Here is an 18,808-nt window from a genome sequence, read left to right on the forward strand (position 1 = left end):
TCGTACGAGCCACACCCCCATTTCCGGGTCTTTCCAGGTCACCCAGCATCTTTATCATATCTGCTGTGTCCTCATCTGAGCCTGCTGCTTTCCCTGAATTAATCTTCCTTAGTGCTGTGCTTACTTCTTTTCTGGGCTCCTCCTCTTCTCTCAGCATAGTGTGTGTCTGAAGCAGTACACCTTGTTTAGTTTTCTTCATTCAGAAGCTACTGGAAGTACTCCTCCCATCTGCCTTTGATGTCCTGTGGACTGGTGCACAGGTTGTTGCTGGCATCTCTTACGAAGGGTGTCTGACTATATTCTTTATCTTTCTGTCTTTATCTTGCAACATTTATTTAATTAATTATTTATTTATTTATATTTGTTGACCGGGAGTGTCCGAATGGACTTAGGTCCATTTTCAGCAGAGGCCCGGGGAGAAGAGTTCCAAACATGATATAATTTATTTGTGCCAGCTACTGATTTATTTTCTAGAAGATGGCAGAGAGCCTCTGATGCCTTGTTCTTTCCTACTGCAACTATTCTCTTAGCCTCTTTTATTAGCCAACCAGTTTTCCTTCTTACTTTGGAAGTCTGTCATTCTCACACTTTTTCCTGCACTCAGTCTTTCTTCTGATGTCTTCCTGAATTTCTATATTCCACCATCAACTTTCCTTAGTTATTATTTCCATACCTGGCTAAGCCGCATATCTGTTCTGCAGTTCTTACACATGCTGTTTTGAGGTGCTGCCATTCTTCTTCAGCTCCACCTATTTCTTCTTCTTCTTGAGTCGTTAGAACCCAGAGTAATTCCTTGAACTGTTGTGCTTTCTCTCCAGTCAACTTCCCAGCCTTCAGCCTGGTCTCTGTTAACCTTAGAGCCTTCTCTGATTCTGGCAAACAGTGGTGTATGCTGAGGGCAGACAGTTTCACTGGGGATGACTTTGCAATCAATGAATCCAAAGTCCCCTTTCCATACTAGGAGGAAGTCTACCCGAGTTGCATGTCGGTCACTATTGTACATGATCTTGTGACTTTCGGTCTTTTTCTGAACCATGTGTTGGCTACTATCAAGCCATTTGCCAGACCGAAGTCTAGAATGACACCTCCTCCTTTATTCCTACTGCCCCACCCATGTGCACCCAGGCAGTCCTCATATCCTGATTTGTCTGTCCTAATATGTGCTTTTAACTCACCAGTTAACACCAATTCATAGTGTCTTGCAACTTGCAGCTGCTGTCTAAATGCACTCTTTTCCTCACTTCCACAATCCTGCTATGGGCCATAGGTTGAGATTATGAATACTACCCTATCATTAGACCGAAGTCTGATAGCCATACGTCTGTCATTAATTCTGATGACATTCCTCACTGTCTTCTGAAGCCTCTTCCTCACCACAATTCCCACACTGTTTCTAGCCTGTCCTCCTCCTGAGTAGTAGACTCTGGATCCCAAGCCAAGTGACTTTTCTGCACTGCCCTTCCATCCTCTCTCCTGGATACATAGGATGTCCAGCCTCCTCCTCACAATCATGTTGTCCACTTCCAAGCTACCTCCCAGCACTGAATGTATAGTGAGTGTAGAAATTCTTAGTTTGTGTTTAGCAGGTTGACTGGCTTTACATCTAGCTTTTGCTCAACAGAGCTGTCTCAAGCTGAGCAAATGGACACCGTCCAGCCAGTAGCTTATTGACCCAGTGCTACTGAGCTTTACGGCAGGCACACACCTCTCATATGACAAACTATGGGGGATGGGTATTCAGAAATGAGAACAGCTGTGTGAATCAGTACTTAACATGACTGTGTTTTTCTATACTTTCCAAATGTCAAGGAATGTGATATGCCTCAAAACTAAATCATTTTGCACTTGCGTTGTCCTGGACAAGAACGACAGAGAAAAAGGAAGGTGTAATGGCAGCAGATTGTAGGTATCAACTATTCCTTGGCTATGTTCAGGATTTAGGAACTTATATGGACTATATCCTAATTTTTGACCAATGTGTGTCCATTGTTGTAAAAAAGTCCTTCTATACTGCACATCTTATAAACAAAGGGATTGTGTCTAGGTCAAGTGAAGTCATTGTCCCCCTTTACTCATACCTCATTAGGCCAATTGTTGAATATAATGCCCCCATTGACAAGTATCTGCTCAGACACATCAACTGTGATGCCCACAGAGCTACCTTATTAAAAGGATACAAGACCTAAACAACATACCCTACATGGACCAGCTCAAAGTCCTGTCATTATTTTGGTATCCTACAGACTGCTAAGAGGTGACCTGTGTCTGGCATACGAGGCATCCTATAACAACACTGATGGATTTACTACATATTAGCAAATCAAATGGCATCATAAATACTTGGTCTAGGGATCTAAACCTCTTCTGCAACAGAAGAGTTTGGCGGGAAATGTATATCTCTCAGAGAACATCGGTGCTGTGGAACAGACTCAACATCCACATAAAACAAAGTTCGTCCCTGTCCATGTTCAAACATAACTTATAACTAAGGATGGGAAACAGAAACTTTCCCCCCTGACTAACCCCTGTACTACTAGTGGACAGAGGCAGCCCCTAAATGTTTTATCCCATTCATGGGTCCCCTCAAATTGTTTATGGTATGATCACAGTTATTCTCATTAGGGGTAATATATAATTATTGACCATGGGATGAGTAAGGCCAATCTATAACTAGATTGGGTAGTTTATTTCAAACACTGAAAGGGGAAAGTGGCTAGGCTTAAAATGGCCCACAAGGGCAGCTAATCTAGACTTAACTATGAACACACTTCTTCACAGAGAGTTATGGATAGATGGTATGGACTACCAGTAAGGGTAGTGAAGAAGAAATCCAGAGAGACGGGCAAGAAGGCATGAGACACACGCAGAAAAGGTAAGGGTCAAGAGCAGATAAAATTGATGTAAAATATTGGATGCACTTAAAGCGCAGACTACACAGGCTTATTGTCTCCTCGTGCTCAAAACAAAACATTCTAGCACATGAAGGGTATATTACACAGTTTTTCACAAAGTATGTACAAACAATACATATATAATGCTTAATATGCACACAATCTGTGAGAACAAATTTCGCTGGATGCTTCAGTCATGTGATGGGATTATTAATGCTGCATGTAATGGGCTGCATAGATTTAAGCACTATTGATAGAGTGTTTTACTGAAACCAGTCAAGTGTTTATTCGTCTGTACTAAATGAAGCATATGACTGCAGAGGTTCTGATTAACATGTTTTTTACCTTCATTTTTAGCTGAATCATGACTTTGTCTACTAAGCTAGACAGTCTTGTCTCATTAAGAATATTTTTTTGCTATTTTCCCGGAAGGGATAGAAGAGTGCTAGTTAAACTTTATACAGCTAGTATATATCCAGGTATTGAATATGGTGATTTGTTTTGTAATTTGGGTACTTCATAACTCAGGGCACTTCAACGGATACAAAAAAACTTTACAAGGCAGACAGATGGGTGTAATCAGTTATCTTACAAAAGGAAACTTGAAAATCCATCTTTTTACTATACTGCTACATATTTTTAGGGTGTGACAATTTTAATCTAAAATGTTTAAGTCATGATACAATGGCAGCTGTGCTGGGCATTTAATTAGTTGACCATACTAATGAATGTTAGAAATAACGTTTTGTTTAAATTTCCTATTGTCAGACTTAAATTAAAAGGTACGTTCCTCCACTCAAGAGCTGGTATGCTGTGGGATTCTCTGTTAATATGTATTAGACATGTTAAAAAGTTAACATTTAAATTAATGATAGATTCATGGTTTAAAAATATTGCTTTTTGCATTACAGATTTAAATAAAGCAAACTCTTAACTGATCCTGATAGGCCCTGAGTTTGGAAATTATTTCATATATTCAACGCTAAAAATTGCTTCTCACTGTTTGTGTGCAGTCTCATACTTAAATATTTGGAACTCCCTAATCAATTACAAATGATCAGGCTTTTTAAATACACACAACAAACGACGTTAACTACTGTAATATCACTTTAAATCCCTCTATAAATTCACACCTTCTGATCTCCAAAATATATAATTTAGTACTTTCCATGTTTGGAATGGCTTAGCAGCATATTCTGCCATTCTAGAAATTAGGATAGCAAATGTTAAAGGTTCAGCCCTTCCCTTCCTGACATGTACTGTTAGCCATCTGTTGGTACTTCACCTTTCATTCATACCAACACAGAAATCAGTAAAAACATCTGCCCAGCTCAGCTTGGAACTACTACATTGACAGTTTGCATCTATGCTGTAACGTACACTGGTTACTTCCTGCAATGACAGAATCTACATATTTTCTTTTACTAGCTCTATGATATGAGTGAAAATGCTCCCCACTGAAATGTCAGCACTTGTAATGCCAAGTTTTGACACAATGAATAAAAAACGACCAGAAATGCGGGAAAGCAGTGAAAATCAAACATCACTCTTCTCCTTTAAACTTGTTTTTTGCAGAGATGTGACCCCTCCACTACCACTTGAACTTATATATACCAATTCTGACATCACTATAGCTCATTAAAATGGGAATATTTCAAGAAATGTCCAAATCAGATTTGCTATATGCATGTCTCTTTTTTTCAGCTATTCAAGCTCCACACTATGGGACTCACTAATGAGGTTCCTGACATTTCAAAATGTTACTGAATGAAAATTTTTATTTTACTTGTACTAGTCTTTTTTTTTTCTTGCATCTATTTTTTGAACAATTGATAATGGCTGATAGCATGTGATATAACCTTCATCATACTTTGCAACTCATGTTTCCAATGCTTCTCTGCTACTTCAATATTGTAGTGTTTGCAGTAAGCAGACCCTCAGCCATGAGTGTATCACACTCTGCGACAAGATGTGGAACTGTTTCCCGTTCTGTTTTACAGAACCTGCATTTGTATTTTTCTCCCACTGTTACTAAAATGTTGTAAACCAACGTGTATGCAGCCCACTATACTGGACTGCCACTATTCCTGTTAAGTACAACCTCCGTCATAGGAATGTATATAATGTTCTTTGAATCTTCTCTAAAATGGTTTACAAATTTAGGGACTTCTAAAACAGCTGTACATTGAGTAACAGTTTAATTTCAGCTCTCCCAGTGTGAAAACAAAAACTCAAAAGAGAGAGCCACTGAACTCATGTTTTGGGGTAAATGTTAGTAACTGGCTAGTAAGTGCACTGCCTGGATGCTGGCAAGAAAAGAAATTCAAAAAACCTGAAAGAAAATCAACCACAAAAGGTGAGGAAAAACACTCACTGACTGTGGGGAGTTCTGCAGCAGTTGAGCAAAAAGCAGTGCAAACTCCAGCTCTGGTGCAAGACCTGACTTCCAGTCACCTAGACGAAAAGAACAAGTCAAATGCACTCAGAACTGATTCTAATAAACTAAACACTGATGGAATATATCAACACACATAACAAAAGCCTGGATAAAATGGAAGAACCTTTAAATAGATATTCAGATGAGTTGACGAAATGAAGAAAAGGCTGGCTGAATATGAGACTCTTCAAGATGAGATGTTTCAAAAAAATAATAGAATTAGAGGACAGAGCACACATGGAAAATCTGACATTTTTTGCTGTACCATAGAAGCTGGAAGGAACAGACTGTATTACTTTTATAAAAGCACAAATAAACTGGACTGGTATTCAACAGTAGGAGTTGTCAACTGAAAGGGCACATTGTGTATATGCTCCAAACCTGGCTATGAGAAAGCAACCTAGACCTTTAATAGTAAAGAGGCAATCCTACCAACAGAAGGAGTTTATTCTGACAAAAATGTGGCAGGACAAAGTACTAAAAGTGAGAGACAATAGCGTGTTTGTGGAAAATTATTACTCACTGTACACGAGGCAGAAGAGGAGTAAATACATTCCACTAATCACAGAATGTTGAGAAGCAGGCATGAAATTCAAATTCCTGTATCCAGCTATTTTCAGAATATTCTTTCCTGGAGGGACAAAATCATTTTTGATACAGAACATGCTAAGGAGGAAATACAAAAGTTTGTCCAACAAAAAGTGACCTGTGAAACAGAAGGAAATTCTGCTTCTTGTTCTTCTGGTAATAAAGACCACAGGCAGAGACTGTGACAGTGAAACATTTTCCAGTGTTTCAAAAGAAAATGCTTGGGAGACACAAAAAAGCACAAGCATTGACTAGAAGAACTGAGAGTACATTGGAAAAGAAGCAGAGACTGTATTTGGGAGATGGAGATAAACAGGAATAAAATCACCAACTCAGAAACTGACAAATAAATGTGGGATTACAAAGCATTATACTTGTGAAACATGACTTAACAAGAAAACCTGGAAATATTGGACTTTTTTGACTTTGTTAAAGTTGTAGAGGACTCTACAGCATATGCCCTACTTCAAGTCATTAATGACAAACTTTTGTTCTTAACAGTAATATTTGCATAGTGCATGATATCTGCACACTATAAAGTGAAGTAAACAGGTGCCCCTGTTTTTTTTTTCCTTTTTTTCTCTTTCTCCTTGTTTAGTTTTAAGAAATGTAGGCACTGCAAGGTTAAAAAGGAAGAAAAGTCTGTTCAAAAAAGTATAATACAAGAAAAAAAATATGTGCTTTTCTCATTCTTACATTGCAGAATGACTGGATTAAGGCTCTTAGCATTATCTAGTATCAAGTTTTAAGAGAAAAGAAATACATAAAAAAAAACACTGAATATGATAAAGCTCTCCTCTTGCAAATAAATACATAAATAAATACATACTTGTAAGAAGCAACCATGTATCTGGTTCTTATGTCTTCATGGAGACTATCTGATAAAGAGAGGTAAAATAGAATACTTATTTCTTTTAATCTCTACGAGATAAAGTTTTCTGAAAGCATTCAAGTGTTTTCTCATTCTGGGGAGCAACAAAGATAACGCAAAACCAGAAAGCACTTAGTAGAAGCACAGGTTGTACCATGCATCTTAGCATGGATAACTTTCGTTTTTGGTTAACCCAACTCTGAGTGTGGCTGTCAGTTTTGGACAATTGTTCCTAATAGGTAAAACATCAATAATTGAAGACGTACATAGTTTTGTTAGTATTAAATTAATACGTTTTGGTGGTGTATTGTGGGTGTATTTGTTTTTTTTTTTTTTTTTTTTTTTTTTTTTTAAGTTTTGCAAGATTTGACATAGACTCAAATGGATATGACAAGAAACAACTCTATAAAAGGTCAACCTGCCAAACATTAATGTGTGCATATAAAACAAAATCAGGAACTAGATACTTAAAAACATGTCACAAATAGAAGGTAGGAAAAGCAACTTTTTAACATAATGTACCTTTCGATATCTTCAACTGTTAATGGTCTCCCAGATACATGCAAGACAGAAAGAGTGATGAACTATATTAAAATATGTAGAGAGAAAATAGTTATGTTACAGGAGACACATCTGCAAAGAGCTGAACATGTGAATTTGACAAATAAATGTTTTTTAGGATGGTTATTCAGTGTAATACCAGAGACAAAGGAAAAGAGGAGTACTTATATTAATTGCAAAATAAGTTCCAATAGTGATACAAGAGGATACAGTGGTAGATATGTAGTACTAAGGGGCTACCTGCAAGGGAGAAGGATTACACTGGCATGTATTTATATTCCACCTAAAGCTGCTATAATAGACCTTAAGAAAATTCTGGGAGAAATAATCAGTTTTCAACAAGGAATATTATTTACAGACAAGGACTGGAATTTGATTTGCAGCAGGAAAGATGTGTCTGGGTGGCCCAGAAGGGAAAATATAATAATGGAGGGTAGATTTTTGAAGACATTTATGAAAACATTTGGCATGGAAGATGTGCATTCAGTAGTAGGAGTTCACACTGAATTTACATATTACTCCCCAAGATACAAAAACTGGGGTAGGCTAGACAGAACTTAAGGAACATTTGCATTTAACTGACGTTTTGATACGCATCCAATAACTATTTCAGATCAAGCGCCATTAATAACTACAATAAAATGCAGCGTAATGAAATAAAATCGAGACACTGGTGCTTTCCTACCTATCTGTTGAACAGAGAGGAATTTAAGAAATGGGTAGTGGAAATGATTCCAGTTATTACAGAAGACAGAAATTTCTTCTGAAAAATATAGCTAGCTCACAGAACAAGAGAAGGAGCAACTGCAGAGTGCTAAGCAGAAAATAAAGGATTACCTCAATAGTATGCAAGAGTTTAGAAAAAAATGATGTTGATAATAATGTCAGAGCACAAAAATGTTTAGCACAAAGACTCATCAACAGAAAGTAGAAAGGGTTGTCGCCAAGCTTAAGGGGCTTATAACAAGAGATCCTGTAGAGTTACAAGAAATATTTTGGAAATTTTATGAAATTCTATATAAAGCAGAGCTACATGGATATCAATAAAAAGTACAAGTGGAAATGTTTATGGAAAAATTAAATATGCCAAGGTTTGAAGTAGATGAGGCTCATTTATTAACAGGATAGGAGGAGATGAGATGAAAATTGTGATGTATACCCAATCTGCAGGAAAATCCCCAGGAACAGATAGCACTCCTGTGGAAGTTTGGAAGCTAGGAGGGACAAAAAAAACTAAAAAGATCTGAAAGGTTTTGTTTAACAGTATTTTAAGAGGAGAAGCACCAACTTCCTGGAAGAAAGCGGTGGTGGCTGTAATACCTAAAGAGGGTAAAGACCCATCAGATCCAGCTTCATACAGGCTCATTTCAATCTTAAACCATGATTATAAAGTGTTTCCATTTGTAATGGCTAAAAGAATGGTAAAGGTGATGTCAAAATTGATAGACATGAATGAATATGGTTTTATGGAGGGGAAGCAAACATTTGACATTAACAGAACATTGATGATCCAGAGGGAAGTTGAATGTAAGAAAATACCACTATTGTTGGTGGGTCTTGATGCAAGAAAAGCATTTGACAGAGTAAGCTGGAAGTTTATGAGCAGGGCAACGGAAGCGTTTGCATTCCCTGATAAAATTATAAGGTTGATTAGGAGGATACATAAGGGACTGGAGGCGAAAAGTAAAGTGGGTGGGTTCCTCTCTGATCATTTCTGTTTGAGCAGAGGAACCAGGCAGGGGTGTCTTCTTTCCCCTTTGCTATTTACCCTACATTTAGAACCATTGGCAAAGAAAATAAGAGACTCAGAAATTCAAGGATGTAATTGGTATGGTAGTCAGAAAAAGCTAGGTCTATTTACAGATATAATTTTACACCTGATAAAACCAGAAAAGGAGATTTCACTATTTTAGAACATTTTGTGGCAGTTTCAAATCATTTTGGGGTACAAAATTAATGAAGCTAAAACAAAGGCAATAGCTGTAAATTATGTACCCACACACACATTGGTTCAGCAATATCCATATTTATGGGGGCATGATAAAATGAATCACTTAAGAGTATGAATTAAAAAGGATTCTAGTGTGGAAGCTAAGATATGTGGGAAAAGACTAAACAAAAGATAATACAAAACTGGAGAAATATGAAGCTGTGCTATATGGCTATGGATTGTAAGATACAAGCAGTTAAAATGTTTTAGCCCCTTCAGAAGTTGTGGATAGCAATTAAAAAAAGAGTTGAAGGATTTTACCTGGGAGGGGAAGACAGCAAGAGTCATATTGGATAAGTTGATTCTTCCAAATGCACTAGGTGGTTTGAAATTATCAAATTTGAAGGGGTGTTTCAGAGTACACAATTAAGGCTCCTGTGTGTGTGTGTATGTATGTATTTTATATATATATATATATATATATATATATATATATATATATATATATATATATATATACATACATACACATATACACGCACGCACACACACACTCACACACACACACACACACACACACACACACACACACACACACACACACACACACACACACACACACACATATAAATAGCACATGTAGAAACCCATAGTTCAAAGTAGAAAGGGACTTGAATTTTGGATGCAGATCTTTAAAGAGAATAACAATAACAATGCAGAACACTATATTTATGAAGTTGCAGAAAGTATTCTAAGAACTAATAAAAGAAACTCCCAAGGAATGAACTGTGCCTATAAGCAAAAATATAGCAAAACTAAGCAAAATAAGGCACAGAAACATGACCAGACACACAAAATAAATGACTTTTAATAAGGTAAGAGCTTTCACACCATAAATTAGTGCTTCTTCAGACCATATAAAAACAAATACCACAGTCACAATTTATACAGTCAATTTAATTCAAAGCAACCAATGAATGATAAGAATGGTAAAAGCATAAAATCAAGTGTATTATTTAAAGAGGCCTCGTGCTTTCAAGACAGGTTTAATACAAACCCAGACTTTAAAGCCAGGGAGCTTATCAGCTTGCCATAATATAATCCAGTGCAGTTCTCGAGTTTCTGTAAAATTCTTAATGTCTCCACCATGCATATTAACATATATAATCTCAATTACTTTAAATTTAAAAATGTGTTCATTACTATTTTGTATACAATGTCTAGCTAGTGCATTGCGAACATTACCATTTCTGATACAATATATATATGTTCCTTAACTCATTCCATCAATAATCTGTTCACTTTTCCTACATAAAAACAACAGCAAGCTGTACATGTAGCTAAATATATCAGGGTCCTAGTGCGACAATTCGCCTTGACATCAAACTTATATTCTAAGTGGGTAACTGGGTGAATGAAGTGTGATGATGTATCTATATATGTACAAAAATTACATGATAAACATTGGCTGGTGCCTATGAAATCACAGTCACTGCCTCTATCTATTCTAGTCCTGTTCTTATAACAAAGTTGTCTTTTCAGCAATTTTTTATTTTTAAAAACAAAACTGGGCTTACTACCTACAGCTACTGTAATATCCTCATCCAAGTTCAATATAGACCAATTAGACTTAATAATGTCAAGTATACCTGTCATATCACTCATGTAATACAAAGATAAAGGTACATTGTGTTTGTTGGTAATACTCTGTGGTAATGTCACTTTCAGGACTTTATTAGAAAAGTATGGCTTAGCCTTACCTTCTCTGTGTATAGCTTCTACTTGAATGTTTCTCTCAACCTCACTCTCTTTGTATCCCCTATCATAAAATTCACTTCTAAGCACCTCCACATCCTTTCTAAAAGCATCATCACAGTTATTCAGTCTGGATATTCTCATACTCTGGGCTTTAATGATGCTACAAAACATATGGCCAGGGTGCATTCTGTCTCTCTGTAGAATAGTGTTTCTCTTGCAAGATTTTCTACATAGTTTAATCTGAAAATTCCTAGTCATGTCACTTATTACTAACAAATCTAGGAAATCTATTTCAATTACCAAAAACCTATATGTAAATTTAAGGAAAGATGTAGTAGATTGCAAGTAATTAATGAAAAGTATAAGTTGTGTCTCAGTACCTGCCCATATTAAAAACAGGTCATCAACAAATCTCCTGTAGAATTTAAGAAAAGATGTATATTCATGAGAATTCAAAAGGAAGTTTGTCTCCCAAAGAGCCATAACTATGTTGGCGTAGCTATTGGCACAGGGTGTGTCCATAACTACGCCAATCTTCTGTAGAAATACATGTCCCTCAAAAAGAAAAGCATTATTTTCCAAGACAGTTTATAAAAACATACAAATGAGATCAATATTGCTAAGGCTATATTCACTTTTTTCTACAAGAAAATCATGTACCGTGCTAATTCCCAAAGAATGGGGGAGAGCAGTAAATAATGATACAACATCCATAGTTACCAATAGACATCCATTCTCTAACATTACACGTTCACTAAATCTGTATAGATCTTCAAGAAATTGTTTAGTATCCCTCAACATCTGCTCTTGCTTATTTATTAGAGACCTCAAATGCTTCTCGACATATATAGAAAAAGGCTCAGTGAGCCAACCACATCCTGATACTATAGGTTGAAAGGAAGGTTGGAGTGCATTTTTATGTATTTTTGGAAGCCTGAGGAAAACAGGAATTAAGGGAAACTCAACAGCCAAATAATTATACAGTTCGCTAGTGATAAAATTACTACAGGGGCAAACAGATAAAGCAGCACATATTTCTTCTTTCATGGTATCAACTGCATCATAATCAATCTGAGCACAGACATTTTCATCAAGTAGTGTTGCAAAAATAGTTTCAAAATAATAGTCATAATCCATCACAGTAGCTCCACCTTTATCTGCATTTTTATTATAATATCATTATCTTGCTGTAAAGACACTAGCACTTCTTTTTCTAAAACAGTTAAATTGCAGATTTTTTTCTTAAGTGTACCACTATTAGAGGCTTATAACAAATCATGTTCACATTTTTTTTTACAAAAAGTGTCAAGTAATGGATGCAGATTAGGTTGAAACGTACTAGGTTTTTTTAAATCAAAAGCAATACTGTTATTGGAGTATATCATTTTCAACATTACATTGCGTGCAAACATTTTTATATCAACAACAGTCTCAGAAAATTGCGAAACTTGAGCTGGAATAAAATTCAGTCCTCAACTTAAAAGTGATTCCTGGGCAGCTGTTAAAACCTTCTTGGAGATGTTATATATTAACGATTCCCTTTCTCCTCCCACATTTGCTTTATCATTTGCAAAGTGTAATGAGTATGCAGACTTTAAAGATTCCCTGCAGACTGTCTGTCAGAGAGATACTGGGTAAGCAAATTGGTGTAACTAAGGAAATTATTTTTTGAGCTATGATTCAGAATTAGAGTCTAATTATGGTGGCTGACAAAAAAGGAATTATTACAAAAGGAAAATCAAAGTCTAAACCAATTTTACTAGTAGTAGTGAATACAGTAACAGAGAAAAGACAACTGGAATTGGGATCTTTAGAAAAGGGTAGGAGGAAATTATATAGGAAAAAATGAGAATTGTGGGAGCAATACATGCAAGGGAGGAACAAGGTTTAAAAGAAGACAGGATTTGAATTAGCTATGTAATGTTTGAGTGACAAATGATGCATAAAGTTTGCAACTATAATTATGTCAACATGGTTTGTTGTGATGTATAATGTTTGCAACTAAAATTATATAAATATGGCTTGTTTTCCTTTATATAAATATTTAATAAAGATGTTTCTTATTAAAAAAAAATAAAAATGGTTTACAAATTTGATGTAAAGTTTTTTAAATGTTCCATATATATAAACTGGTTGCTGTATGCCTATATTAAGGACTAATAAGTTGTTTAGCATCTCTGATTTTGTCAGTAAAATCAGTAATTTTCCTGATTTGTTGTCTTTTCCAGTATATGGTCTCTTTTTTAATTACTAGGACATTATACTGAGATATTCTCACAGGTCATATTTGAAAATGGGAATCTGATATCCACACCATCTATATAATAAAGCTACATATAAAACAAGGAAATAAATATGCTTTCTAAGCGCTCCATATTTTACTATAGTGTCTCACTTTTTATAGAGATAAAGAGAGTAGAGAGAAACAGGTTTCCCTTCCCATTTTCAATAACTTTACATAACACGACACATCAAAATTTAATGTACTGCAGATATACATTTCCAATTCATTCTTCATAATAATACAAGATGTGACGCATCAAAAAGGAATGTAGTACAAATATAACATGTGTAAATAACTAACACCAGGGCTAAAATGGTCCAATTGCCTGTCTTTAAAATGTTTTCCCACAGCAAAAGACACAGATTTAAAATGATTAAAATTTAAATTAACTTCAAATAATTTGGAAAAAAATTAGGTGAGCATCTATTGGAACTGCATACCTTTTGTCTTCTGTCTGTATACTGCGAGCACTGTAGCAAGTGTGTTGTTTCAGGTGATTCACGGTCACACTCAGGGGTAACAGGTGGGGATGAAGTTTCTGACCCTTTTCTTGACCACTGTGTACTGTTGCTGCTGTTTAACATCCCACTTGCATTCCTAATAACACAACATAAATTATTTCCATTTATCAGCAGTTCCATAGCTGCTAAATATTGCTGATCAGCAGTTAAATCCAATATACGAAGCATTTTTCTTTGAAAACAGTTTTTGATTATGATGTGCTATTTAACAGTATAGGGTCAGTACATGGTGCCTTAATCAAATCTGTAAATCATGAGGGCAGTCATGTGCCACTAGGGCAAGATGTCCACACATGCAACAAATTATATGACAGATATCAGCCTGAGTTCTAGACAGTTTACTGTACAGAGACAGACTTTAGTGTCTAAATGCTTTCTGTCCAATGTGAGTGAAGGAAGGCGTTATAGAAACTGACACCTAGAAAAATGTGTTTACTCATTATGAGGGTTTTCCAGTAATGGTATAACTATAGGTACATACTGGATGAATCTCGGAGTCAAACATGCTAATCCATGCTTCTGTCATAGTGATATTATGAGCCAATACTATGAGACACCGTGTCCCCATTATGTCTGCTGCAGTGAGTCTGATGCAACTATGAGATGTAGATGAAAACTGTATTTACAGACAGGGGGCTTGACAGTTCACTAAGTAGTTAATAAGGAAATGAATGGATCCTCTCAAAGTGGTTCTGATTTCAGTGTATACTTAGGTAAAACATTATACAAAGCATTCTGTATGGCTGCATTCTTCATTATGAGATAAGGAAAGTCCTTTAAAAAGAGAGAAATTCCTTTCTGTTAACAAGATCGTCCTTCAAAGTTAATGCAGGGTAAGTCAGCTTATACTTGCACAAATACTGTGATCTTGTGCTAGTTGAGATAAGCTCATTTCATGGTAGATGCAGGTGAATACAAAGGTCTCTGAAAGAAAGAATGTACAGACCAAAGTAGAACAATCTCTGTCACCAAAACACTGCACCCTTTTCCATAACATTTCTGGCCTCTGGACTTCATTATAAACAAGTTATAAACAAGTTATTACTACAACTGCTGTAAAAGGTGAGTGCACAAGAGAAACAAAGTGCTGTATTAAAATGCATTTCTTAAAGTGAGTGGAAAGGAAATCTGGCTTTATGTACTGAAATAACCCACAATATTCTTTTTAATGCAGTCCATTTTATAACTGATATAGATTTATAACAGAAGTTTACACCTTAGTTATAAACAGATCCACTCTGCTGTAGTTAGGAAGGCCCACATAAAAAGTTAAGAACGTGAACAATAATGGATGCTGCTTATGTAGGGCTGAAGAATAAAAATACAATATGCAATCCACCACTGAAATCAGTCCTTATAACCCCTCAATTCAATTAGTTGAAAACTAACAATGTTACTGTTTTAATTAATTGTAACTTGAAATAGCAATGTTTTAAAGAGAAGATCTAAAAATCAAATGAAAATCTGTCCGTATAAGAGATTTTTATTACCCAAACACTAAGTGGTAAGCTATTTTATCACCAAATATTAGCTAAACTAATGAAAATATTAGGAACAAATATTAGCTAAACTAATGAAAATATTAGGAACTAACCGTATGAAATCCCATTAGGGAATGCAAAGTCTTGGATATACTGATAAAAGTAACATATTTCTGCTCTCATTTAAGGCTATTCTCTCAGTAATTAACATTTACCATGACATCATCATCTTTAATCTAAGAATAATAGCAAACTCAATCATAAATGTATCAGCCATCCTAAATGTAACAGTGAAAACTATGATGCAATAAACAGCATAACTACAAAATCAGATTAGGATTCTAGCCTCAGTGAAGCAAAACAGATCATCTCAGGATGCCATCAGTGACTTTTATACTACTACTACTAAATTCTCCAGTCATTAATGTGTTTTAGTAATCTACAGCACTCTTGTTATAGAAAGTACCCCAAAAAAGCAAACCCCATTTCTCGGTCACCCACATCCCCCAGAACATTTTCTTAAGTTTTTCTGTCTATTCCTTCTAGCATGTCGAGGGATCAGTTGCTAATGTCCTCTCCTGCTCAGCTGGTGAACCTGGGAATATTGAGGCAATGTTACAATTGCCTCATGTACACAGACAACCCTCTCCTCCTCCCACAAAACACAAATACATGCGAGAGATGCAACTATACGGCCAAACTGGAGGCTGAGCTCTCTCAACATAGGACTGGCATGACCAGACAGGAGGAGAAGGTAACCACACACACTATAGACCCAGTCTCACATAATACCATCACAACCTCAAATCATACACATAAACACACAAAGACATACTCAGAGGCTCTGATCAAAAATCTACCAAAACAGCAGAGGCCACCAAAGCAGACACCCAAACAACTACCACCTCAGAACACAACACCTGCAACACATAGACCACACAGTCAGAGTGTCAAGCAGTCACAGCCCTTAAGGCCAAACACAATGCCAGACACACTAGTCATTGGTGACTCCATAGTCAGACACACTGACGTCCCGCTCACCAGACTGAGTAAGGAGAAGGTCACAGTAAGCTGCCTGTCGGGTGCTAGAATCCGCCACATAACGCATGCACTCAGGTCTCTCAACAGCAGGTACAAGTATGACTCAATCATTGTCCACGCTGGTGTTAACGACCTGAGACGTACCTCCTTGGACTACATGAAAAGAGACATAGAGGAGCTCTCTGATTATGTAGCCCAAGCAGGTATGACCCTGACCTTGAGCAGTATCCTACCTTCACCAAGAATGATGCCACCATACAGAGATAAGATGATCAGCTTTAACAATTGGCTTAAACTCTGGTGTCATTCAAAGGGGATCCAATGTCTGTCTGCCTGGGATGACATGCTGGACAAGCCACGCTGCTCGCAAGGGACGGCTTGCACTTGTCACCCCTGGGATTCCGGATTTTGGCAAAGGCTCTTGCCACCCCATAGTGCCTTTTTAGGCAAGGCTCAAATTCTAAACCTACCACCCTAGAACAAAACAAAGAAAAAAAACTAAGGGTAATGCTGCTCAATGCCAGAAGTCTCAACCTCAAGATGCACGCACTCGAGGCCCTTCTCAGTATGGAGAACATCGATGTCTGTGCTGTGACAGAAACCTGGTTCAAGGCTCCTGAGAGCACCCCAGCACTATCAAGTTTTACCTCATATCATGCGTTCCGGCCCCAAAACCCGGACAATACCAAGAGAGGAGGAGGGGTATCCATATTCATCAAGGACACCCACACCTCAAGATTGGTGGCATCGCACGATGCATCGGAAACCATCCAGGTGCAATTAACCATAGGCAAGACTGCTCTGCAATTTGTAGCATGTTACAGGCCACCCTCGCAAACTCAGGAACCTCATATCGCCTTCCTGAAAACACTGGAGGGGATAAATGTATCTCTGAACACCATCATACTAGGTGACTTCAACTACCCTAATATAGACTGGGAACACTACTCAAGCCCAAACACTCTAGCCCAAAAGTTCCTGGAATTCATAAACTCAAATGCCATGGAACAACTAGTCACCATCCCCACAAGAGGAGAAAACATACTTGATCTCATCATCATGAACATGGGAGCACAATGTTCAACGCCGGAAGTATACCCCTCACTGGTGAGATCTGATCACAAACTAATCTCGCTGGAGGTCCTCATCCCGCCCCCACCCGAAATGAAAAAGACCACAGTAAAGAACTTCTCGAAAGCCGACTTCACACTTCTAAAGACCAGTGTGGTCTCCTTTAAGGCCCTGAGCCAGCGGTTAACATTACTCAAACCGCTGAATCACTTACAAATGCCTTCTACCAGCACCTGCAGGGCAGCATGGATCAGGCAATCCCAAGCAAAACAAAGACTCTTTGTACCAAAGGCAAGCGTCCAGTCTGGTGGACCCCAGCCATAAACAAACTCTACAACAAAAGGAGAAAGCTACTACAAGATAGAGCAAAATCCTTAAAAGGTAAGACACCGCTGATCACTATAAGTAAAAAGCTAAGAGCTCTCATAAAATCATCCAAAGCTAATTTTGAGAAAAAATAGCTAAGGACTCTAAAGATAACCATAAGGCATTCTTTAGCTATGTCAGAAACCTAGGAGGAAACTCCCAGATATGCTCAGAATTAGTTCAAAATGATGTGAAGATTACTGATCCTACAGACATTGCCAACATACTGGCTGACAGGTTCAGTGCAAACTTCTCCCCTCCCCTAAAGGAGAGATATCTATACCAAATGATTGTAGCCCCCAAACATCTCTAACGCCCAGGTGAGAACTGCTCTCTCCAAGGCAAAGAACACAGCATCCATGGGACCTGATGGTGTCCCCGGCTGTGTGCTCCATGAACTCAACGAGGAATTAAACCCACAGTTAGGACAGCTGTTTAACCTCAGTCTCACCTCTGGATACGCACTCCAGGAGTGGCGCACAGCGACTGTGGTCCCACTCCACAAAGGCGGTGCCTCCACCGACCCTGGAAATTACCGTCCCATTAGCTTGACAAGCCTTATCTGCAAAGCCATGGAGAGGATCATAATGGATCTCATAAATAAAGACATAGGGAACTTGCAGACTTTGGATCCAACCCAGTTTGGCTTTGTCAAAGGCAGATCATGCCTTCTAAACTTGGTTGACTTTTTCAAACAGTCACCAAGGCCATTGACGAGGAAAGGCAGTCCATACAGCCTACCTAGACCTGGCGAAGGCTTTTGATACAATACCTCACTCGGGTATCATTGAAAAACTCATCAACTTAAATGTAAACCCATACATTACAAGATGGGTTGCAAACTGGCTGAGTGACAGAACCCACAGGGTCAGAGTTGCTGGCGCCATGTCAGACTCAAAGCCTGTCACAAGTGGTGTCCCACAGGGCTCAGTCCTGGGCCCACTCCTGTTTGGCATCTACTTTTCTGAAGTACAAGCAAACACAGGAGGGTTATGGCTGACAAAGTTT

At 37.5% G+C, this 18,808-nt stretch overlaps 1 protein-coding gene across 1 annotated transcript in view; it reads right to left on the reverse strand.

Moving 5' to 3' along the window:
- LOC122789363 (tyrosine-protein phosphatase non-receptor type 13-like) overlaps positions 1-18,808 on the reverse strand; it is a 2,815,362-nt gene that overhangs the window by 2,427,445 nt on the left and 369,109 nt on the right. Inside the window, exon 7 of the mRNA XM_044056752.1 lies at positions 13,761-13,917. Within this exon, the coding sequence (XP_043912687.1) occupies positions 13,761-13,917 (157 nt within the window). The remainder of the gene's footprint in view (positions 1-13,760; positions 13,918-18,808) is intronic.

The sequence above is a fragment of the Protopterus annectens genome, chromosome 14.part0 (assembly GCF_019279795.1).
Source record: "Protopterus annectens isolate FY-2018-M chromosome 14.part0, PAN1.0, whole genome shotgun sequence".
Classification (NCBI taxonomy): Eukaryota; Metazoa; Chordata; order Ceratodontiformes; family Protopteridae; genus Protopterus; species Protopterus annectens.